This window comes from Bombus pascuorum, chromosome 2 (genome assembly GCF_905332965.1).
Source record: "Bombus pascuorum chromosome 2, iyBomPasc1.1, whole genome shotgun sequence".
NCBI classification, from domain to species: domain Eukaryota; kingdom Metazoa; phylum Arthropoda; class Insecta; order Hymenoptera; family Apidae; genus Bombus; species Bombus pascuorum.
The window spans coordinates 13,695,644-13,720,408 of record NC_083489.1 but is presented as its reverse complement, the minus strand read 5'-3'; the positions used below and the strand labels follow the sequence as shown (position 1 = coordinate 13,720,408).

Below are 24,765 nucleotides of genomic sequence, written 5' to 3'. Positions count from 1 at the left end.
GTAGATCATGATATGTAATTTTTTAGCTCGCGTGTATCCGTTGATATTCTTTTAATTAGTCAACTATTTTAACTGTTCCAATCTTTGTTAGAATTATATCTTTGTTAGTGTCTACTAAAAGGAAAATCATTGATAAAAATATGATAAAACGAGAAGATCTATTGTTAGTAAATTTATACAATAATATTTATGACTAATATAATACTTTCTTTCTGTCTTTGCGGTAGACTAAGAAGGTGTAGTGCTTTAACTTCTCAAAAATATCTACCTACTACATACCAGGCTGCCTGAGGTGGGTGTGCGTGTCCAGTGCTGACTTGGATAAGCTGCTTCCGTATCCTGGAAGAGAGTAATTACCAGTTATTCTCAACATATTGTTCCAATTATAAAGACAAATTCATAGAAACTTATAGGCTATATCTTTCTCTTAAGGATCTTCTGCTAAAGACGAAAACTTCCAGAATTTAAAAACTCCAGTTGCAAAACTTCGGATAACGGAGGTTCCAAATGTTAAGAACCTGAGAATTCCAAAACTTCAGCCCCGAAATTTCAGAAAATGAAGAGTCCAAATGCTAAAGTTCAATCGAAGTTTAAAACTTCACCCTCAAAGTTCCAGTTTCAAAATTTCAGAAAATAAAAATTCCAAATACTAAGAATTTGAGAAGATTAACTTCTACATTCTTCATGTTATCCAGGTCTTCTTTAAATTCTTCCTAGAGGTTTGTACACACAAGGTAGTAATAAAGCTTTGTACACAAAACCTTAATAAAACAGATCAAATACTAATACCGATTCAATTTTATACTTTCAAAATCTGCATTTAAATCATTCAACGATCACTATATTAACAACCTGTTATCTTTCTCCAACAGAAACGAGTAAACTTAAGGTCTGTCATTTTGACGAATGTCCTATCTTCGATGAAGATATCGCAGAGAAACGACGTAAACGGCAAAGTCCGTTAGGAAAAGGGTGCAGGGAAAATCGTCGGTTGGTCGAAGATGAAAAAGTACAAGCTCGGTCGAGCGTTAGAATCCGTTAGAGAGGATTTCCGTGTAGGCAAACACGGGGCTGAGTGGTTCGTATACGTTTCTCCCTGCTTCCACGTTCTAGCGACGCGTTGGTTTCTCCATCGCCTTATCAGGCTTTCGACTCCTCTTCCTATATGTGTACCTATATACGTATATAGCTCTGTCTATAAGCCACTAGAAACTTACTAATTTTAAACATAATTCTTATTGAGGATTGAGCAGCAGAATCAAGTTGATAATATAATTATAGTAATAATATTGTTATAATAATAATAATAATAATGTATATATAATTTATAAGGCGAAGAGATTTGTTTAGAATACAATATTTGTCGGAATTAGATGAAAAGATTGTGTTTGTATGTAGAAACAAAATTTTTTAAGTAGAACATGGGGTATTCGAAAGAGTTAGACTTTTGGTAAATCTAGTTCGATTCAGAAAATGTAAGGAAGTTAGTTTAATTCAGGGAAGACAGAGAATTCAATTCAATTCAGTGAAAGCAAAGAATTTACTATAATTCAGAGAACGAAGAATATTCAATTCAATAGAAAGAATACAAAGAATTTAGCTTAATTCAGTTTCCCTTATAATGCATACGAGCAATAAGTAATAACTGTCAACTTTATATTGTAATAGCAAAGCTCATTACTTCTTATCCGAAATGTATATATACGTATATACACGTAAGTGTCCAGTGACTTATGGATAGGAGTGTATATACGTGCAAGTTGATCGAGCAACGGGGAAACATGCCTACCGGTCACGTTCGCGCCACTGTGCAATCTGTTTAAGGCACAATGCCCCTTAATTTCGCCTCGTTATATGCTCTCGTTACGGGAAATCGCCCCTTCCCTGTCGTCGTCCGGTATCGCGTTATCGGTTTCATCTTCTCGTTGCCCCGAAAACCGTCGAAACCTGGTAATCGGCGGGCAATTGGTTCGGCTGATCGAGAAGGTCAGTCTTTGGTATCGAATAGAATAATTGCTTCAAAGTGAAGTCTGAATCAACAAACACAAATGATAGTCGATAAAGGCAATTAATACATCTCTGATGCTATTTTTTTTTTGTATAATTATGTGGAAAATTAAGGAATTGGAGAAAGCGGATTAAAATAAGAATCGATAATGAATCGACAGGGATGACACTTCTGGTTCCAAATTGTTAGAAACCTGTGTGATGAATTGAAGTTTTAGAAGGGAGAAATGAGCAAGATAAAAACGAATAACGAATCGATAGACGATTAAATTCTGATTGTATATTTTTTAGAAATATGTATGCTATATCCTATATTTTTTTGGAAACGTATAAATCAAACTACACATTTTTTGAAAATATGTATCATAAAAAAGGGTAAGCAAGTAAGTATTTTAATTAAACTTACAGCCTTTTGATATTTCAGTATAAGCTAATAGATCATACCAGAACGTTAAATTTCACATATAAAATAATACATTAGTGTATGAAGACATTCCGAAACATCATCACAGTAAATCGATTTTGTTTTCCTTTTCCAGTTGACGCGACAGGAACATCCTGTAGGAATCCTGCAGTTTGATTGTGCAAGGCAGATGCTGCCTCTAAATAGCAGTTGGTGTCCGCTGTGTTAAACAATTTGATTTCGTCTCTGATTGGGACGCGGGAGAATCTTGGACGAGGGATGCAACTCCACGGCCCAGGTCGTGAGGGTCCGCCACAATCAGTGTAGCCGTAGGGCTACGACTTCGGTGGCCTTCCACGTCAAAAGACGAACTCCGACATCGTGATGACACGGAATCTTGATGTTCTGGAATCTGGACTGTATTCGTTTCTCCATGTTCGAGTAAACGCCATAGATGTGAAGTTCAAACATTGATTTTTCAATTTATTATAGAAGATAGAATTTTGTTCATGCAGGGATGAAAAAGATTGAAATGATATCTTATAATCTTGTAGAGGTAAATGAATGAGGAGATATAATCGTTTTTTTGTAGAAGATATAAATTTTGATGATAAAGAGGTAAAGAAGATTGGAGTGATTTTTGTATTGTTTACAATTTTGTAGTTGTATGCAAGGTGAATTTTAAATATTGCTTTTGAGAGAAGAATCAAATGTTTACAATAGAAGGGTTTGTACTCTTTATAGTTTTGTAAAAATATGAAATATGAACTTTAGACATTATTTTTTAAAAGAAGAGACAAATGATAATAGAAAGATGAAAGTTGAGATGATTTTCATATTTCTTATAGCTTTGCACAAGTACGGGAGAAACGAATTATAATCATTGTTACTGGAAAATATATGCCTCTATATTTCAATAGCTTGGCAAAAGTTCGTAAGATGTTACAAAATCAGTTAAAAATCTGCAGCTGGTGTTACGCTATGTTAACAAGCAGCACCTGCCCCCTGAGACCTTATTTGCATCCCTGTTCCAGCTGTTTCATCCATCTACATAAATTATTCTCACGATACAATATCACAGTGTCTAAACTAAGCGAAAACATTGGAAAGGCAAAAATGCAAACTTTCAAGTTGTAACTTTCAAGTACTATACATGACCTGTTTAACTGTATCACATAAGGAGAGTCAGTCGAGTCAGTCATACTATACAGACAACAAGTCAATAAGTTGCTTCTGTATGTTGCCTATTGTAGAGTCCAACATCATCAGACCACTTTTCAAAGAGGTCTCATTAACTGGCTTTTATTAACCTGTCTAATCTTTTTAACAGGTTAAACGGAATCTTCAGAGGAGAAACTATGATCCATACTATGAGTAAGATTGTCAAACAATTGAAAATAGAGGAAAGCAAAAGAAGAGTTAAACGTTGAACGAAGAAGTTTGGATCAGATTGGATATTTCTTCGCCACAATATAAACTATTACGTGATGGTAAACGAGGTAGCATAAACTAACTTCATTGAGATCGAGTCAACCGTACTTATCTTTAATATACAACTCATATTGTTGTATAGTTGCATCATTATAGTCACCTTCAGTATATCTAGCGTAATTGGAAGTTTGACATTGGTTTTATATAACGAGTGCTCGACATTGGTTGATTGTAAGTCATCTTTAGTATATACATTACATGAGTACATTGCTTAATTATAGTCACTTTAATTAAAGTACTAGAACTCTATATATCGGGTGTACGCAGTACCCTTACCACGTCGAGTTAATTCGTTAACTGTTTCTTATAGGCTTACAAGATCCTCCAAATAAAAGTTAAAATCTGAATTTATAAATTAATTTGGCAATCATGTCACTCAATCTAATTCAAGTTTATTAATGGTAAGACACTTGATTCCATCTATTATTTAACAGTGAAATTATGGCAATATTTATAATACCTGATATTTTCCAGGACTTTGCAATGGCAGTTAAGAGTTAAGAATCATATCGCTAAAGATTGTGTGGTACAGCGTATGTTCTAACTATAAAGTTCAAAGGTCAGTAGCACAGAAGTCATCGACAGTCGTGTACGTCAGACACGTTACGTCACTTCGAATCGACGTTCTGCTATTGTCACGCGTATATCTGCGCATTCACGAGCAATTACCCGGGGTGGGGTAATCCCGTTAGGCGACGTACAGCTTCCACGGGGGAGGATCAAAGGACTCGCTATTCCAAGCTACTGCACTCTTTGGTTGTTCCAGTCGTCGCTACAATGCTACTGGGGCCTGCAAGAAGGGGAATCATCCACGTCTACGTCGTTCCTCGACTTTGTTGGAACTTTGGGCAACTTCCTAATGCACACCTCTGTTCAACCAACGTCGCTACGCAGCTTCGTACAATTATCGTTACTATTCCGTTTCCGTACCTTTCCCATATTTTTAGCCCTTTATATCTGAATTTCCGGTTTCGTTTTTCTGCCACAAGGATTACCAAATCCTCTTGATATTGTCTTTGCATCGTCGTTGGAATGTTTTACATCGAGATAGATTTGCATAATACATTTTGAATTTCTATGGAATTAGAAAATGAGTGGATTTTTAGATCTTGATGATGTGGCGAAGATTAAAATGGTAAAGAATTCTTACTGGAACTGAACTTATCAAAGATATTTTGGATATTTTGTTCTCACGATTAGTAAAGATATTCAGGTACTTTTATCTCTTAAACTAATTATTGTCGTTTATTGAAACAGAGACATTATTATTATTATTATATATGCCAGTCTACTTTTATTAAAACATCTGTATATTAACGTACTTAGGTATCTACTATTATCAAGACCAACGCTAATATTTTAATAAGTACAGAAACTTGAAAGGAAACATTTATATCGGAAATTAACTTGGATTCGTGAGTACATTCTTACTGTAATTGAACCTACCTTTAGGGGCTACATAATTTTCTTAGACATTTCATAAGTACTTCCTGTATACGTGATTTTTAATTATTTTCAGAGAAACTGACGCGGCACACGCTAAATCTTCTGTACTTATACGGTTAGCAGAGAACGTGGCAGCGCGGTGGAAAAATTCTGCAACGCGACACGAGACGGCAATCGCTTAATTGTGATTAATTGCGGTTTTACCAGGAAAAGATCGCGTTGTAACGCGCGGCCCGATTACCCGGCGCGAGTCGCTCAAGCGATTCGCTTGCTCGCGCAACTTTAAAGAGCCAGTTGCGTGCAATGCTTGTTTCCTTACTTTCACGCATCGTATCGAAACTATAGCCCTCTTGATTTCTCAGCCATTCTACTCGATCGTGCATGCTGATCCTTTTTCACGATAACGCTTAAGACCATCCTCTTCCTACCTCTGGCTGACCGCCGCAAATAACTTTATTGCGGCAATTAAAATTATCGCTGTCCAGATTAAATCATTTGCTATTATAACATTTTTTTTCACGATAAGCTTGTTTCTCTTAAATTCTTATTATATACGTTTATGGAAATGTATTTTCATTATTTTTCCAGATTAACACACGCACAAATGTGCTGTCTCTTTTGGAGTTTATTTTTTTGGAGAAGATCCAATATTCTGCACAAATATTTTCTTTAGGTTTTTGATGCTTCTTAATCCTATTCACCTTACAAATTTTTGCTAGGAACCAAATTAGTTCTATAGGTATGTATAAATTGTAGCTTGGTAGCTTTAGCTTTAATTAAACGGTACATGATGTTGTGTTTGATTTAAATGTAAAAGAATATTGAAATCTCTGCGCACAATAATTATATCTAACTTATTATTCCTTTAACTGCTAAAGTCTAACAAAATTTTGCATACATGTATGATTGGCTTTTAAATTATTTTCCAGAAGGCTCTGTAATTATATCATCCTTAATGTTCATGTCAAAGGAAAATGTCCCATGAACCGCAATACAATTTATCTGCATCTCGTTCAAGATGAATACAACGTATAAGCTTAAAGTAGATTTATTTCATCTATTAGTCTCTAAAGTCCCATTAACCATCAAACTAAACATAAGAAGACCTTGCATTAAAATTCATATGAATTAAAAGTGCAATATGCTTTTATAAGGTACGATGGAAGGAGGAAAGTTTCGATGCCTATTGCTGCGACATCCGGTTTCCGGACAAGTGAAATGGCGAATGGAATAATTTAATATAGGGGCGATACAAGGGCCAAAGCGATCGGTCTAATCGTGTCTGAACGAGGTTAAAACACCGGCACCCGCCGCTCTTATTTACGTCCGACAATAAGTCAATTCATCACTCTGCGATTTGGCCTTAAGTGGTATCACTGACTCATACACACAGCCGTCTGGAGCGGTGTGCCTATTTCGGGCATAAATCACTGTTACCCGTGCGGTGCGTAATAATGAACAAGCGAGCGTAGCACGCGACCCTTTAAACGTGCTGGCTGGCAAACGAGTGGCTCGTAAGGTAACAGGGATTAGCTTTGGTCCCTATGTGTCCCTGCTTAATCCTGAAAACGTTACGGGCCGCGAAATTCTTCGCTCGTATCAGGTCACGTAAAAATGCAATTTTACGAGTACGTAGGTTTACAAACTAGGGACCAAGCTATGCAGATAACAATGAAGATAAAGAAATGGATTTTTATTGCTTGATAAATTGGAAAAGCTAACGTACAATCAGTTTAGATATTTTAGAAGTATTGTAGTCGAAGGAATATTTTTATAACGGTAACTCTAGAATTTGAATTGCGAGGGAAAATTGTCTCTAGTAAACGCATGCAGTCGGTGATGTAATTGCGCTCATGCGAAGCGCGTTTGCTCAGACAAATAGAAGATACCAGGGAAGATACCATTTTTATCGTAGTACCGTGCAATTATTTATGTTTAAGCTTTAATTGTTGTTTAAGTGTTAAGTTGTTGGTAAGCAAGTAACAAATAAACAATTAATCAGCGAAGAACTTGAGTAATGATTTGTTCTGTATGTTAAGGGGCACTATAGGCAGTTAATGAAGGGTAGAATACTCTGGTAATATAAAGATGCACCGAAGAAAATCTATTACGTCTGTTACACCAGTTGATGATTAACATAGAATGCCCATGACTTTTCTATCTAGTCGTCTTAAGTAACTAATTATACAAATTCACCATTACTACTATTCCGACTTATCAATACCTGGGGTATTTTGTACGATAATATATTACTAGATAATAATATTAGTTGATTAACAAATAACAGGTTGTACTTTATAAATTTCTATTGCTACCTTGCATTAAATAGGACAATTAGACAGACTTTACTTTACTTATTTTATTACCAAACTTGTCACTATTATGCTGAACCTGAACGTTGCAGGTCCACGTAAGATCCAAAGTCCTTTACCGAAGGTACGAAGTATAAAAACTATATTGCCGTGGCAATGTCAGAAGTCGCGACATTTTAGCCGAATGGCAGCGAGAGACGCGGATAAACCAGGAAGTACGGGGAACCGACCGGATCCGGCGAAGTTCTGGCACGGATTTCGTTCACAGGCTCGTGGCCCACGGCCACGAAAACCCGGGAGACATGGATCGTGGGCAACAAGTCACCGGGAAACGGCGCGTGACCGCCACATTCACGCTGCCAGATTTACGACAATAAAAATGGGCGCCGCCGAATGGAGGATCGTCCTTTCGCCGGGTAAACAATACCGTTGATAGAATTATGGCCTTGTCGTTCGATTTTCGATGCGACGATCTCCTCGAGCGACTCCCTGTAGCATTGTGTCCTTTTTCCAGCCTGTATCGAGGAATCGATTCGCTTTATCGGGCAACAATTACGACACCGCAATGGCAATCACCATGTTTCAAAGGATGACTTCGATGTGGAAACGATTATCTTGATCAGAGTAATTAGCAGATTGCTTGGGCTCAGGTAGACTTCCCAATATTAAATTTATTGTTTGGGAAAAATTTGATGGTATTAAATGTTTGGTATTAACTACAGTTGTTGTGGAAGTATGGAAAAGGGGAAGAAGATAATGAAAGGATATTTGGAACTGTTCAGTGTTCAATCATTTTCATTGTCCATTGTGTAATGGACGACGAGGAACTTGCGGAATGTCTTTCCACTGTGAATATTTATGAATTTTAAATAGCTATAGTAGTGCCATGTCATTTGACATTCCTATTCTCATCAATTAATCCTGCAATACTACATCTGTGTATACACAATCCTCTTAGTACTGTACTGGGAAATTCTATACTATAAACATGAGAATAAGTAAAACTAAAGTTTAAATATCCACTTTGAATAGATTCGAATTTATTCTTGAATAGTTATGGCAGCTTTCCATGTGAGAAAATTATTAGTACATATAAGTAACAAAGACTTATCAATTTTCAACGATAATTAGAGTACGTAGTATACTACAATACTACTACAATATGTACTACAATATTCCAAGATTAATAGACTACTAATTTTGCAATGGTGAGATTTCGTATACAGCTAAATACAATATTGAAGATTCCTTAGAACTCTCTTTTGTTATCTCACCAAGTACGCTGTCAATTCATCATTCACTAACGATTCTCACTTCTCTGCTCAATAATTCTCTTGTCGTTTTATCATTTTAAACATGAACTTGGGAAACTTCAAATATACCAATCGTTACATATATACCTAATGTTGTTCCAGAAACGTCGTGTCACATTTGGATTCGATACATCGATGGCCAATGTACTTGAAGAAGGGTTGCTGCAAGGATACAAGGATATAAGAATGGCTGAATCGGCACCGGTCGTGTCTCAGCCACAATATTATTCTTCCAGCCGATACAACGTTTGGATGGAATGGGAATGGCGAAAGAAACGTTGGTAACATATTGGAGGGGTCGCGGGATACGGCCAAGTCGCTCGTATTATGCCTTCTCGCCAGTACATACACGGCCACGTGCCTATGCGTGACACGTTTACGCTTGGCTGGCCGCGTTTCCACTCTCTCCCTCCGTATCGGCCCGTATTCATCTCCGATTTCTTGTTGGGGTGCGCGCCGATTGCGTTTCCACTTTAACCGTGCGTCGTTCAACGTCTATCAACGGGTACACGAGCTGCATGCTACTTAAATCCGCACGAATCCAGCCGTCTGATGTACACGTTCAATGTGATAGCTTTTTTATTTGCGAACATCGATATTTTGTATGGTATTGAGTAGGGTATTTAAGAAGAGAACATGTTGTATCGTGTTTCTTCGAACTAAAGAGTATTTAAGAAGGGAAATGTTTGTTTGGTATTAGACGATAGATCGTTTATGTAAAGTTTAGAGTTCTCTTGTTTTAACAAACGATGAGGAGATTAAGAGATTCTTAATTTATTCAAGGTATTCATACAATGACATTGTACGCGATTGCGATTGAACAAAATCCTTAGAAGCTACTTTAATTAGGGAATCGTTTAATTTTTACTTTTGATTCCGGCTTTTTATTATCTCACTTTTGTATAACTTATTGCGTCATTTTGTATAACTTTCGTCGACGAAGTATTATCAGTTGTAACATTTATTAACGCTATTCAAGACACGTAGCATACAAACCTATAAATCTCGTTTGTAATATAACAATTTATAAATTGTAAACCTATTTAACTTTTTTATAGGAATAGGTAAATCCTTTTAAAGTAACCGTTATCAAATATGTTTTAACGATAGTCACGATAATAAGTGTATACGTTTAACAGGGGGAATGATTATTAAGCGATGTCCGGGATCGGGTTCGCGCAAAGAGAGACGTTTGAACCTAGGGATCGGTACGGTTGTGGCCGTGTGAACGCGTTCGTGTCGGCATTAATTGAACTTTGCTCGATAAGCATTACGAGCTGCTATCGGAGACGGGATTTCATGCAAAAGAAAATCTTTCGGCGCGTTAAGATCATCCGGTGAGACAAGAATCCTTTTTCTTCGAGTGTGTTCATTCGGTCGGTTGTCGCGTTCACGCTATGCGATAATTAGGAAACGATTAATTTCGCTCCGCGTAACACGTCGTTACAAATGGGATTTGATACAACTAACAGTTTATCTGATGAACAAAAACATATTACCCTGAGCACGAACGACGTAATGCGGTAAAGAAAATACGTAGTTAACAACGCCAGTGAAACGATAAAAGCTGTTGTTCTTCAAGGTATCAAAATTCGGTTGCAATCGAGTCTCGTTTATGTTTCTAAACGCATAATCATATTACGTAATTTGTTTAGGGCCTTCGAATTGAGACTGAAATTTGTTTGCTTCAGATTTCAGATTTTGCAGATTGGGCAATTTTAACGAAGCACTTTACATCAGTATCTATGTATCAGTGGATTCTTGAAGATGCTGGCTAAAATGCTTGCGAGACGTTGGATTATTTCTTTGCAGAAGATACATCTGTCATTATGTATAGAAGAATCTTCTTGTCCTGATGATTCTATTACATCTTCCGTGATTTTTCCAATTTACTATTAACGTACATACTCCTTGCAATATTCATGATTATCCTTCCACATACCTCGTTATCTCAAGGCCTAAACTGCGATGTTTTAGAAGCTTTTATCCGCCCAGGAACAGCTTATATTCACAAAAGTAATTATTCCTCAAACGTGTCTCTCAATACTTGATTCTAAAGTTTCAACGTGTTCTATCCTCTACGATCCTCCAAGTTTACTTTCTCAGATTACACATGTTTATTATCATTGCAGGTACTTCGGATTTCCGGAGTCTAGCTTGCAACATTCTGCGACCTTTCATCCATCCAAGAGGAGTCTACATCCGCAAAAAGCAGGCGATGATTATTCTTCAAGCACCTTCTCATATCTGGTTTCCCAAGTTTCACCATGTTCGTCTTCCATGATAATGCTACAACTACCAATGAAAAACCATGAAACACGCGAATCTATGAAATTTCAATGAAAAATTACAAACTGGTAGTTCTAGTATCGAAACGTTCTACGCAACAAACCAATCTACCAACCTTTCCACCCAACTACCTTCCACAAAGGACTAACTCTTCCAGGCGAATCAACGCATGGACAAACGTTACAACCATAAACATCCAAACGAAGTCTCACCGTTGTTTGCTTACCTTTCACCTCCCTCTACTCTTTCAACCAGAGGCCTGATTTCAATTCACCGTTGAATCACAGTAACCTGACGTTCGATTGCACTTTTTCAAACGCCCATTACCCCGGAGATCCGGCGTGGAGGGTAGCCAGGTCGTTACCTATGGGTGTCGAGGTGGTATGATAGTCACGGCATACGTGATCAGGCGCGTGAGTGAACTGCCAAGGCACGCGTCGCCGTGCCGGAGTACGTAATTATCATAGGGAAGTTAGGGTTGCCTTCGGATACACATGTGTAAATACATATGTATACGTATGTGTGCACAGATGTAGGAATATATGTACACGTGGGAGAGAGGTCGAGGGTTGGTCGACTTGGGTCAGCAAGTCACGCGAGGCACGCTCGTGGCGAACGTGGAAACAGGGAGGAGTACTTTTATTGTTCTACCAGTTGTCTTAGAATCGCTTTTCCTGGCCACTGGGCAGACCGGTTGAGAACGGAGGTCGATATCTATGCCTGGACGAACCTTTTACCCTCGTGCATGCCTGTTCCTTTCGTGGAACATGTCTGACCTTTCGTGTGACTTCTCGATCGCCAATTTTTTGAGTACTTTCAAACTGCCGCACAGTTGTGGAGAACTGAATGAAGGTTTCTGATCGAAGATCGAGGCGGAAGATTTTTGATTTTAAAGATAACGCGAAGAATTTTCTTCTGGAAAATTTGTCAGGTGCTATAGGGATGATTTAAAAGTCAATTATTCTTATCATTGAATCGTAGTAGAAATTAGTAAAAAGATAATGATCGATAGTACTAAGATTCTAAATCTAAAGTGGATTTCCTTTTTTAGGGAATTTTGTGCGGTGTTGAAGAGTAAGCGAAAAAGATAAATGTTGGAGTTGATAATATTGCAAAACAACACAGCACCTAGTATATCCACCTATGGTTACGCAACAGAGTCGCCAGTTTCTTCTGAAGAAATCGCGTGAACAAAATGCGCCGTGGAGCTTCCTTCCATCGATAAGAAGTATACAAGCGTAATCCACCATAAGTTTCGGCGAACACGCGATTCAACGTTAATGACTCTGCTCGAATTACCACGGGGAACGTATATAAGTATCTGGAATATTCGTTTATGGCCTAGTGAACCTATCGTTGGATAGTTTATCACTAGACCGCGGATTTTTGATGCATTTGTGCGAAATTTAAATATGCAAAAATGCACAGAACGCATATAACATATAGAGATACATATATGAAATATTCAAAATAGAGCATTTGTTTTAATGTTTAATAAGTATGACTAATCTCTATTTAAATTCTATTTCCTTAATTTTTTAATTTCTCTAAAAATCCACAAAGACATAAATTTGTATAAAAATCTGCAGTCTATTCATCGCCATCCACGACCTCGAAAAAATGGAAAGAATATCGAAGAAGATATCGTCGAATCGTTGGAAATTCATTCTAAATTATTTTCGACAGAAAGGAATATTATTAGAAGAAGAGCAAATTAATTTGGCCTGTGAGAGGTGTGCGGACGAAAGGGTAGCTTGTAATTTCAATTTGACGCGAGAACCACAAAGTGGCCCGAGGCCAACACGCGTCGTCGCGTAATTTCACGAGGTTCCTGCTGACGATGGTTTCGTTCCCTTTCGCGTTGCCCCGTGATGTGTAAACCGAGTCAAAGGAAGTTGGCCACGATCAGAACGATGTTGACGATTTGCGAGCATGCTGGAGACGTTGATGCGTGAAATGATAAAAGGCGAGGTGTAGAGATTGAGTAAGCTAGGATTTTGTAGTGTAATAACAGAAGGTGCTCGGTCACCGGTTCGAGAGAAATTTTGGCTAAGTCAGAGTTTGCTGACTTGTACAATAAACAGTGAATGTTATAGGACTTCTAGAATTTTAATTTCTCTTGTGTTTCTAGTTGAAAACTAAGGAATTTGTTGATTTATTACTTACGTGTTTGATAAAATTAGTGATAAGTATTTGTAATTGATTTTTATATCAATTTGTCATACATTTTTCTATTTTATTTTAGTTTTTAATGATAATATCACTCGTTCCATTTTCAGGTATCAAGATACATTTGAAGTTTATTTGGAAGAAGTTTCTATCTATACTTTTTCTATCCAAATCTGTAAGACATCAATCAAATTGAAAACAACCATAATAAGGGAGAAGTATTAATTTGTAATCATAGAGTCGTGTGCTTAAAAAATTGAGAAGGTAATTTAAATTAAAAGTGATCAAATTTTCCGAAAGATTATCTATATCTATAGTACCGTGTTCTTCGTTCTTCAGTTTTGATTTGAAAATGCTATCGCTGCGTGTACGATCCGCACGTGCGAACGAGACCATCAATTCCCTCTTTGACAACTGATCCATGGTGATTGCAATCTAACGAGGCGTCGAAACCACAAGCCGTTTACATCAAACCACCCCAAGCTAAACCTCTGAACTCCGCGAAATGATTGTGTCACTACGTATTTCATCGAACTGGCCAATGTACCAAATTAATGTGCAATCTTTCTGGTTCGTACAAATATCTATTCTTACAGTTATTATATCTGCAATGATTTATCTCCCAATTTTGTTACTAACGAACACTGCTACTATACGTTAAAATCTTTCCTATCAGATCTTTCAGAATTCACATTCGCTTCTTCAAACCATAAACAAACAGGTAACTGTCCTTCGCTTTGTTATTTCCTATCAAGCAAACCTACCTCCGTACATCTTTATTTTCCCATAAAGTTATCCGAAACCGACATTCACCTTCTCAAACCGAACAAAAACGTGGAACAAAGAACATTCTACTATTCCTGAACTCTGCTTCACGTTTCATTTAAACCAAATCCAATTTACCTACCAAATTACCTTTTCCAGATCACAATTCCTCCATACTTTCCAATATGCAAATCTACGTAGAACTCTATATCCTTTTCTTTCAGCCATAAAATCTTGCAAAACCAACTTCCCACTCCGAGAACTCAAGATAAAATACCATCCTCCAATCCTTCCCTCTCTTCTTCGCCAAACCTCTGAATAGTGGAGAGTCAAAGCGTTAATTCGCTCTTTGCCAGCTGATCCATGGCGTTGTAACCTGGCCGGGCGTCCAGAAGCCGTTTATAACAAGCTGCCCGCGGGCAGGGCTCTCTGATCTCCGCGAGATGATTGTGCCAGCGCAGTCCACAGGGTGGGGCCGGACTGTTCGGTGTTGCCGCGCGGCCAAGCGTCTCTACACAGCCCCCGGGGCTTGTTCTCTCTCCCCCTCTCTCTCTCTCTCTCTCTTGACGACAAAGGGGCCGCGGTTCAACGCGCCACAAAGCGCCGGGACGCCCACTCACACCCCATCCTCACACACACCTACACGCACACATAATTCTCACATATACAAAAGCACATACAATCTAGTCTCATACATAGACATATCAAAGATATACACACATAGGCATGCGTGCACACGTACACACATAGAGGTATACATGCGTGCATCCACATATGCATAGGTACACTCACACAGATATATGTATAAATATTTGTATTCTATATATATTATATACACACACATGTATATGTGTGCATACGTATGTGTATAGAGAGAAATATATATGTATATAACTGGACTGAGGATATTTATGCAAATTGATATTTTTATGAACATAACTATAAGAGCAGAGATTTGTTTCATCTAACAGATGTTAGAACAGATAATGTATTCTGGATATTTCGTATATTTTTGCGATTACAGGACGCGCGTTCTCTGCACTTTTGCACCTTTAAATTTTCCATAAGCGCATAAAAATCCGCAGTACATATACGAATATACTGTGTTCCATGTATTACGTTCTTATACAGATACATATATAGCTGCGTATATGTATGGGGAGAGAGTCGTAGATTCGAATACAAAGGCGAGGGAAGAAGGCAGGAGTCGCGACGCGTGAACTTGCACCCAGAGGCGCCTCCGACCACCCTTTGGCCGGGCTGTATGTAGCGAATCGAGAACGGGGAGAAGGAAAATCTGGAGGTGGAGAAGGGAGAAGGAGGAACTGGAATCCTAGCACCCGTGGCCGATAAGATGGCAACGAGGATCGATTCGTAGAGACGACTTCTCTCTGGCGGTTTCAGTTACTGAGCTTCTTGTGGTGGAGTTATTGGGGTATGTTAGCTTCTTCCTGGAATTTGTGCATAGATTTTGTACTCTAACCGTTAGCCACATTTGTCTGTTTTTTCTTCTTCACTGGTATTTCTATTTCAAAATTACTTCTTCTTTGGGAAGAGCACGAAAACAAAAAGGGGGAATTTTTTTTCCAAAAAATCGCGAATCGATTAAGATTGGGAACGATCAAAGAAATGTTTAGCCTGTTTAAGATCTGTTAGCAAAAATCGATAGATCATCTACATTCTGTCTTTTATGTGATGTTCTAAAGGAAGCCATTTCGACAAATCGACGAACTACAATTTCAAGAAACATCGCCATTTACACAGCAACAGGAACGTTCTACGACCTATGAACCTCAAGTCGAAACGATTATTCCTACCACGAACCACTCCAAACGTCCGAAAGTACAAACCTCCGATCATAACAATAGAACGTCAAATTACTATGAACTAGGAATAACGAAAGTAACTTACCCTGTCCAGGAGCTGGCGACGTGGCGTGGCTCCAGCCTCCTTTGTACGAGCTGCTAGCATCTGTAACGTGAAGGAAAAAAGAAGCTCGCATAAATACGAATCACAGAATCCTCAAAATAAATCTTTCAACACGCAGACGTTATAATTTCAATGAAAATAATAGTTTACAACACAATGTTGAAAGAAAAACAGTACATCGATCGAGCTATAAAATGCAACCCAGGCACGTGTTACATTCGCTTCGCGATCCCTTACGAGAGATTACACAATTTTCTTTTTCTCTGTTTTTTTAGGTCAAGTTATTAGAAGACGTATACCGTCTGCAATTGCAAGGTAATCAGTTCTGTGAATCGCTTGGTGGCCGTAAAGTATATCTGATCGCCGGTTTCCAGCGAGTTTCGTTGAAAAACAATTCCTTAAGAAAATCTTTACGACCCCTTAACGATACACCGCCTTCTTTCAAGTCCGTGTACCTTGGAAAATACGATCCACCGGCCTCGACGATCGATTAAAATCACTTTTCGCGTGGCGAGAAGACGGTGCTTCCGAAGTTTGCGTTCCGATCGTCGAAAAGATCGATGCTGAACAGTTTCTTCGATTATCGTTAGAATGGCTCAAAATTACCGAGTAACATTTGTTATAATAATCTGTCCATTGCCATTTTCTTGCATCTGTGGTCCAACGTCGCGTCATACTGTGGCTGACTGCTCTATGTATTTTTCAACAGATTAAAATACCTCTTCTAATTCTTAGATATCAAATTTCCACATTACGTTTAGTTTATCGCGATACTACGCAAACAGCTATATACGTTACATAAATGAAATTTATATTTTTGCTAACGAAATATATTTATATATTTATATATTATTTTTATATATATTTATATATTTGCTAAGAACATGCAACACTATTTTAAACAAATACAAATGAAATAGAACAATCACACTCTGATGTGATATTGGATGATATTGGACCATAAATACAAGAAGATGAGCAGAAGAATTTTGATAAGAAATGATACCGATTGTATAAGAATGAATCTATAAGAATACCATATAGCGGTATCCAAATATTAATGCGAATCATTGTACCGTTTTTTATTATATTTTCCAAATACTGAAATACCCTATCTATATTCTATATATGTATACCTATCTAAAATCTGCTATATTTATCCGAACACCTATATTTATCTAAGATATTTATGTTAACACTGCTGTCACGGTAGTGATCGAAACGCGTGCACGGTATTGGTTTCAGGGACGTCGCGATCATCCCTTAGGAACCTTCGGTCGATTCTTCCGGCGGTGTTTCGAGCGCCGCCGGTCTGTTTGCAGACAGATATATTTTCATTTGGCAGTTATTGGCACGAGGGTGGCTCCCATGTGTATACACACGCGGTACGGTACGTCATGCTCGCAGAAAGTCCGTCTTTCTGTGCAAACAGAAAGCCTAGGTGTACGAAACGAGTCAACTTTTCGTCTTCACTGCCCTCTTCATTTGATCTGTAGACCATGCTCCATTAATAGGGCCTCGGATTTCACGTTCACGAAAATGTCAGGGACTATTCATGCGCTAATGTACCGCTTCAGCCTGGGAATCATCTACTCTCTTCCAATTACCTGCTCTTTTCTCTGGCTTTTTTAGTTACATCTATTCGCATTACAGGGGAGAACTTCTCTTTTTTAAAGGATCGTTGCCACCTTTTTAAGTAAGTTAATGGTGAAATTATTTGCAGATTGTTTATGATATATTTTTTATTCAGATAAAATACTAGCAAATTTCATTATAAAGTTAGCGAAGAGTAAAAGAAGGAACCTCGAGTGGTTCAAGTAAGATGACCTGTTTTTCTTTTCTTATATGTTTAGATACTCTTATATGTATAAATAAATATAGAAATAAGTCCTTCATAATGAAACTATAATCTTATTGTAAAATACTCGTATTTACTATTACCTTTGCTATTTGTTACATGAGGTTGTGACATAGTATTGATAAAAATGATCTTTTTTGTAGGGAAGACTAGAATCAGCTTATCTTATTCGCCACGAAGAACGTTATCGTCCAAAGTTTGTGAATCTCTTTATTAAGGGACTGAAAGGTGTCAGCCTCTTCAGCATCAAACACGAAAGAGAGAACAGAACAGTACCGTTGGAAAAGTCAACTTATTCTTTTTTGTTATCTCGATACATTCACTTGTCGTGAGGTTCCATGCACACCATACAGCGTCAAACGAAACCATAGTGTCACGTGGTCGCACATGGATCATCGTTGGATCTAGATCATCGTTATCGATTCTTTTATATCTCGATCTTGTTCTCACTTTTGCGAACGAAAAGAATTTATAACGTTTTAAAAAAGTGTTTAACGTAAAATTGGGACAAGAAATCTATTAATAAGTATATTTATAAGACTTTCTTTTAGCGTTACGAAGTGCGCAAATAATCTCGCAATAACGAAGTATCAATGACTATAACAAAAGAATCTCTGAACTAAGAAAAAGGTGCACGATAGGAAGAAACGCTACAATTTTATAGCAAACAATATTTGGTCGAAACGATGAATAAACGTGACAGGTATGACTTTCAGAACTAAAAATACAAAAATATTCTAAAAATGTCAGAAGACATTGAATTGAATAGACTGCACGACCAGGTCGTGTCAGGTGAATTAATTTCAAACTAAATTAATATTTCAATCGATCGTAAACTACAGTTGTTACACTGTTTACAGAATCAGCTGCCAACGGATCAACATCAGCAGATTAATGGAGCGCATGGGGGCCCAAACCAAAGTCAGCCTCGCATAAAATAAAGAACCGCGCAAAGCTCAACGTGTTTTACATACGAAAATCGACGAACGTACCGGCGAACAGCATGGATAGATTGGTGAACGCCGTGGTGCGTGGGAGTTCCGCGGCGGTGGTCCCGCTGCTCTTAAGGTCCAGCATCGCGCGGCGTTGACCCGTGTACCAGCAACCGCTGGATACGCTGGCCTACACGGGATATCTACACCCCCCTGTAGTGTCTCGAAATCACGGCACTACGAACGTCCAAACCGCTGGTAACCCCGTCGCTAACCAATCAAAACGTCTTCTCATAATCAAACAAATATACCTCTTGATGAAATCAAGAGAACCCAACCGAACCAAATGATCGAAACCTACTTCGAACTTGGTCGAACGGAACTTCTGGAAGAGTGTAAACTTATCGACTAGATGTTACGAGGTTTACACGGCGACGTGTACCTTCTCGATATCGATATTAATAATAAAAATCACGACACAAAGGAGGATCACGAAGAACGAATTCGATCGTTCGAATCTACGATACGAGTTGGTTGTCTGCGCGATAAGGGCGCCGATCATCTTTGCGACCCGCTCTGAGTGACACTGGCGGTCGAGAAACGTTTCTAGGGGCAGTGACGATAATCGTGCAACCTTGTCTCCGCCCATGAGTCTGGTTTTCGTTGAACGAGGCAAGAGAACGGCCACCAGGGGTTGGCTCGTTGATGTGGCAAGGTAGGCGGGGTTTATGCTTGGACTTACACCCTGGAACCAAGGGGCGGATAAACGCCTGCGCTCTGTATAGGGTGAGAACCCTGTATACAGAGCGTGTGAGGGGTTAAAGAAGATGAGAAAGCGAGAGGAGAGTAAAAGAGGGCTGAGAACGAAGAGAGACGAAGAGAAGAGAAGAGGGGTGTGTTTATGTGTGTGTGTGGAGATGTGGAAATGTGTGTATGAAGAGGAAGAGCGACGGTACCAGGTTGCTAGGTGGCCGGGCACGAACGTACCGGACCTCCTGCACTTACCGACCGACGTTGTCGACGACGTAGTTTGCCCCGGTAACGACGTGCCACCGGTTCCCTTCCGGAACAAACCCTCTGTGGTAACGGTGCCCGTTTAGAGAGAGAATGGTCAGGGAATTTTGGCAGTAATGGGCCAAGGTGTTTCCATTATTCTTCGCTTCGGACGTTTTCTATGCTTCTGTCTTTTTACACCTTTACGACCTTTACGCGGTTCGCAGTTTTTCTTAATTTTTGTTTGTTTGCTTAGGTGGTTAGCGTTGTTCGTTTGATTCTGTCCTTTCTTCCTTTTTCGTATCTTGCAATTTCTTGGAACATCACAGGCTGATTCTTTGCAAGAGGAAGACGAGGAAGAAATCTGACAACTTTCAAGCGAACGAATCCTTGAGGTTTCTTTTCCTTTCTTTTGTTTCTTGTTCTCGACAAGAAGGATTAGAGGAATTCCCTGGCAAGATCGGGACAAAGCGTTTCCATTATTTTTCAACCTGCGTGTTTTCTACGCTTTTGTCTCTCTATGATCTTTGCGTGTTCTAAAACTTCCTTTTTTTATTCTTTGTTTTTCTTTGTGTCTCGTACAATTTCTTGGACAGAGAAAGCAGGAGCAGTCGAGGACTTTGTTTTTTTGCTTGGTTCAATTTGATAAGAAATATTGGAGATATTTCCTCCTCTTTCGTCTCCTAAAAAGTTTCTAACAAACTTCCTTTTAAACCGAAAACAACGTGGAAAATTGATTCCTGTTGATCAACAAATTTTCTACGGTTGTAAATGCGGAACATTCGAATTACGTGGTGAATATACAATAGCGAACGCGGGCGAGTGCAAGCTGTTTCGAGCGTGTTACATCGTAAACTTTCTTTGTCAGCATTATAATTGCGGATAAATAATCAATTAATTAAGACAGCCTCATGTTTTCGCGGTGCAAAGCAGATTTTATGGAAATCACCGTGGATGTTATAACCACCCCTATGGGGTGGTGGTGGCCAGAGGCAAAGGGAGTAATTGCAATGGAATGCAAATTGCGTTAATAACGGGGTCATCGCGTAATTTTCATCGCGATCGTTGCCCGCGGTACCCGACGGTATAATTATTATAATTTCCCGGTGAAAATATCGGCCCGTTAAACGATACCCATTGACAAGGGAAATCTGCGGCGACTATCGATCGACCGGCCAATGTGGCAAATTAAAAGCTGATTTCTACGATCTCTATCTCTGCTTTCGATATCGTTCGTTCATTGTACAACATGCGAAACAACTGTAACCTTTCGATATTTCTTCCATCGAGTTTTGATTATACAAATCTCTGCGAAATGCTGTTCAAATAATATTGAGAATTTTCAGTGTTGGTACATTAGAAGTGTTTCACCATATATAACGCTCACTACGCGCATTGCACACACGATACACGCAAGTGACACTCTAGTTTAATATTTTCAGTTCTCTGAAAGTTTCTCGTCGACTGTCGGAATGACTCTGCTCTTCCAAAACTGTTCTAGCCTCTTGTCTTAAAATGGCTAAAACATAGCAATGTAGCGACGCAGAGTTCATACAGAAAGAAAAATTTAAGATGCTCTTTGCCGATGCTTTCATCTTCGTTGTACTTTATATTTATCTGATATTTTGCAGGAACTATTGAAAAATCGACTTCAAGATTTTCGGTAAATATTCACTTTAGCTACAAAATTTATACAGCGAAAAGTATCCCAATGGGAGACTATACCTAGCGCAAAGATGTTTTGCAAAATAGACCAACGATGGCACAGAAGACAATGGGAAATATTCACATAAAAAGGCAAAATTTGAAGAGAGTCAGCCTCTGTCTACAAGAAGACGGAAGGCGTATTGATTATTATAATTTGTTGTATTTGTTTGTGGACACTCATGGTGCGTGTGTAAATCTTTTGTGAACATTGACAATACGCTATTTTATTTATGAATCATGGAAGCAAAGGATTAGAGGGAGTATTAATCCTCTATGTTCTATATTCTATGTTATATATATGTTCTTATGGATTTCCATGAGTAAGCAGGTTTAATGTTCAATCTACCATTTTTTTTTTTTTTGCAGGAAAAGCTTGTATGAGGTAGGCTGTGGCCCATGTTCGGTTTGAGGATCACTGTGCGCGCCGTTGCTTAGGCTGACCTCCTTTCGTTCGTGTAAGGAGGTTTGCTCGCGTGCCGGGATATTTTGGCCAAATTTTAATTGTCAGTAATTGAGAAACAATTTTGTTATTCTTGATTTTCGACTTATTTCGGCCTCAAAGATTCTCCCTTAAATTTCCTGACATCTGCAGCCGGACACCCTGTACATAACGAGAAAAATGATGTGGGATAAGATTATTTGAGTCAACTCAGTTTTAACCATAATTCAATGGTAATCTTTGCACAGAATAATCATATTAGTTTTATATTGTGGCATGCTAATATAAGAATGAGGGTAAGAATCAAGTAAGAATTTCAGATAAAGAAATGTAGGAATTTCATAATCATTTTCAGATTATGAAAATTATTTTTTGAACTGTGCAATAGGTAGCTTGAAATTGGAGAATGCAAAACTTGACCAATGCGAAGTTGTTATTTCGATATGAAACATCCTTCCAAGTATCCAGGGAATTTGAAAGTATTTCGACTATTGGTCGAATCTTGAAATACGTTTCGAACAGTGAGACTCGTGTGAAACTACTTGGAGATCTGATGAAAATGTGTGTTACGTGAACTTAAAATCCAAGCAACTTGATTTTGAGAACTGATCAAGGTTTTACACAAAAGAACGAAAAAATTATGCAAATTTACAAACTGCCGTTTACAAATTGTATAATTTCCAATGTACACACATACATTTTCAGTAACATGCCAATTCTCGAACCGAGTTCTCCTTTTATTTTATTTTCATCTATTTCTTTCGTTCTGTGCTATTCTCTAAAAAAGTACTTTATCAAAGTAAAACGGGGACCGATTAAAAAGCCATCAAGACGATCGATTTCGAGGTAGGGCTTTTCGCGGAATATCATGAAACGAGGGGGTGAAAGGACGATGAAGTTGAAAGTGGTCAGGGTGCGTGCGTGGCCACATCGATGGTTCTCGTTTGCCTGCTTATGTCCGTGATTCACGCCAGCAGGATATCCCGTGCAACCGGAGGTCGAGTCGAAGAATATCAGTTCTGATCGTGCTTGTTACACGGCCAGTCGATTCATGACTCAATACCAGAATCATCGTTCTCTACCTTGCAATCTCATAAATTATTCGAACCTGTTTTTCATATATTTTTGCCTGCTATTACGAACTAACAATTCCCCATTTTTTATTTTAATCAACTAGCAGTAAACCGAAGTAATAAATCAATCTAGTAGATACAGCATCAAGTATAAAATATTCATATGTAAAATGTAAAAAATATGGAGCGGCCGATAATTCTTAGGCGAAACAACTATCGACCATCTCGTTCGCCTTTTTCTTACAAATTTTTCCTTTCGGCTTCGTCTTTCTCTTTACGTTCCAAAGATATAAAACGCTGTATATTAACTATACGACGTTATATAATATGATATTTGAAATACTCTGATTCTAAAAGTATAATGTACTCTATGGTATTACAAAAGTTGCCAAATGTTCAAATACGACAGTACTTAAAAACTTTTCTTTAATGTGCCATTTTTATCAGCGGTGACCTAAACATACGATTTAATTATGATCGATTCAGCGGAGTTAATGGTAGAAGTTTGCTGGTCAGATAATACTAAGTCACTAGTTCAGATTTTAGATAAACTTGGAATTTATCTAGAACGGAAAATCAGAGAGTTCGCTGGTAATTTTAGTTTCCTAATCTTTTATCAGACCCTTTTCTTTTTCTCTAGAATTTCGTACAAGGGTTGTATAGCGGGGCTCCCCAAACTGATGCGATCGACGAACGTCGAAGGCTGAAAGTGGCTGTGGCGGCAGCATCGACAGCTCCCATTAAAGTGTTTATAACCGTGGTTCACGCTATCAGGACACCCTACTTTTCATCGCGATGAAATATCTTCTAGGTGAAGAGTTTTCGTAAAGAAGTTTCGTACAAAGAATTCGTAAAGAATTTCGAATTTTTCAAATAATTTCCTCCTTACCTTAATTATCATGGACGAACTTAACCAGTTATTAATAAATTTTCCATTTTTTTTACAAGATCAAGTCTTCTGCGTCGTCCCCTTTTCGTCCTTGATAAATTTTCAATTACTTTTTAATTACTGGAAACAATTTATCAATTCTTTTAATATTCTTGCAATTTTTATCGATTATGTTATTATAAATATTAAATTATACATATACCTAAATATAGTAAGCAAAATGATCTAGTCATTTTCATATACATACTACAAGCGCCGTTCGCTGTTTCCTGTTCTAACGAAAAAACAAAAAACTGAATACTCATTTCCACCTCATCGCCCTTTCTTCATCCAAACTACCCCATGGAAGGGCGCCGCCGTTCGACGTCCGTCGAAGGCTGAAAAGTGGCCAACGTAGCCACTACGCTATAGTTACAGCTCCCATTAACCATTTACAGTCGTGATTCATTGTAAACAGGGCGGGAGAGATCACTATATAGGAGTCTGTCAGTGTTGGAATGCCTGCTTCACGTATTTTGTACATAATTAGATAGACTGCGTGACATTTGGAGAATAAGTTAAGGCAAAGAACAAAATCCTAGAATCGACCGGTAAAAATAATTTACTATATATTATTCTATACATATACTATACATACATACTGTACATTATATACATACATTATATACATACTATATACTATACATTATTTCTTCTTTCTTGTTTCTTCATATTTCTTTTTAAAGAGAAGTTTGAATTTCGATTTTACGA

At 38.1% G+C, this 24,765-nt stretch overlaps 2 protein-coding genes and 1 long non-coding RNA gene across 4 annotated transcripts in view; 1 reads left to right on the top strand and 2 right to left on the bottom strand.

Moving 5' to 3' along the window:
- Window positions 1–7,181, bottom strand: part of LOC132916599 (peroxidasin homolog) — a 77,273-nt gene extending 70,092 nt beyond the window's left edge. Inside the window, exon 1 of the mRNA XM_060976722.1 lies at window positions 7,178–7,181. The gene's annotated coding sequence lies outside the window, so the exon portion shown is untranslated. The remainder of the gene's footprint in view (window positions 1–7,177) is intronic.
- LOC132916608 (transcriptional regulator ERG homolog) overlaps window positions 1–24,765 on the bottom strand; it is a 68,971-nt gene that overhangs the window by 9,261 nt on the left and 34,945 nt on the right. For both annotated transcript variants that reach the window (XM_060976747.1, XM_060976746.1), the window contains exons 3-4: window positions 16,107–16,166; window positions 280–339 (exon numbers count right to left, since the gene is read on the bottom strand). In XM_060976747.1, the coding sequence (XP_060832730.1) occupies window positions 280–339; window positions 16,107–16,166 (120 nt within the window). The remainder of the gene's footprint in view (window positions 1–279; window positions 340–16,106; window positions 16,167–24,765) is intronic.
- LOC132916615 (uncharacterized) lies at window positions 4,182–11,347 on the top strand. Its single transcript, XR_009660136.1, has 11 exons — window positions 4,182–5,114; window positions 5,228–5,316; window positions 5,421–5,640; window positions 5,936–6,086; window positions 6,277–6,389; window positions 6,502–8,075; window positions 8,174–8,309; window positions 8,382–8,507; window positions 9,075–9,249; window positions 10,671–10,803; window positions 11,105–11,347. It is a non-coding gene; the product is annotated as an uncharacterized LOC132916615 (long non-coding RNA).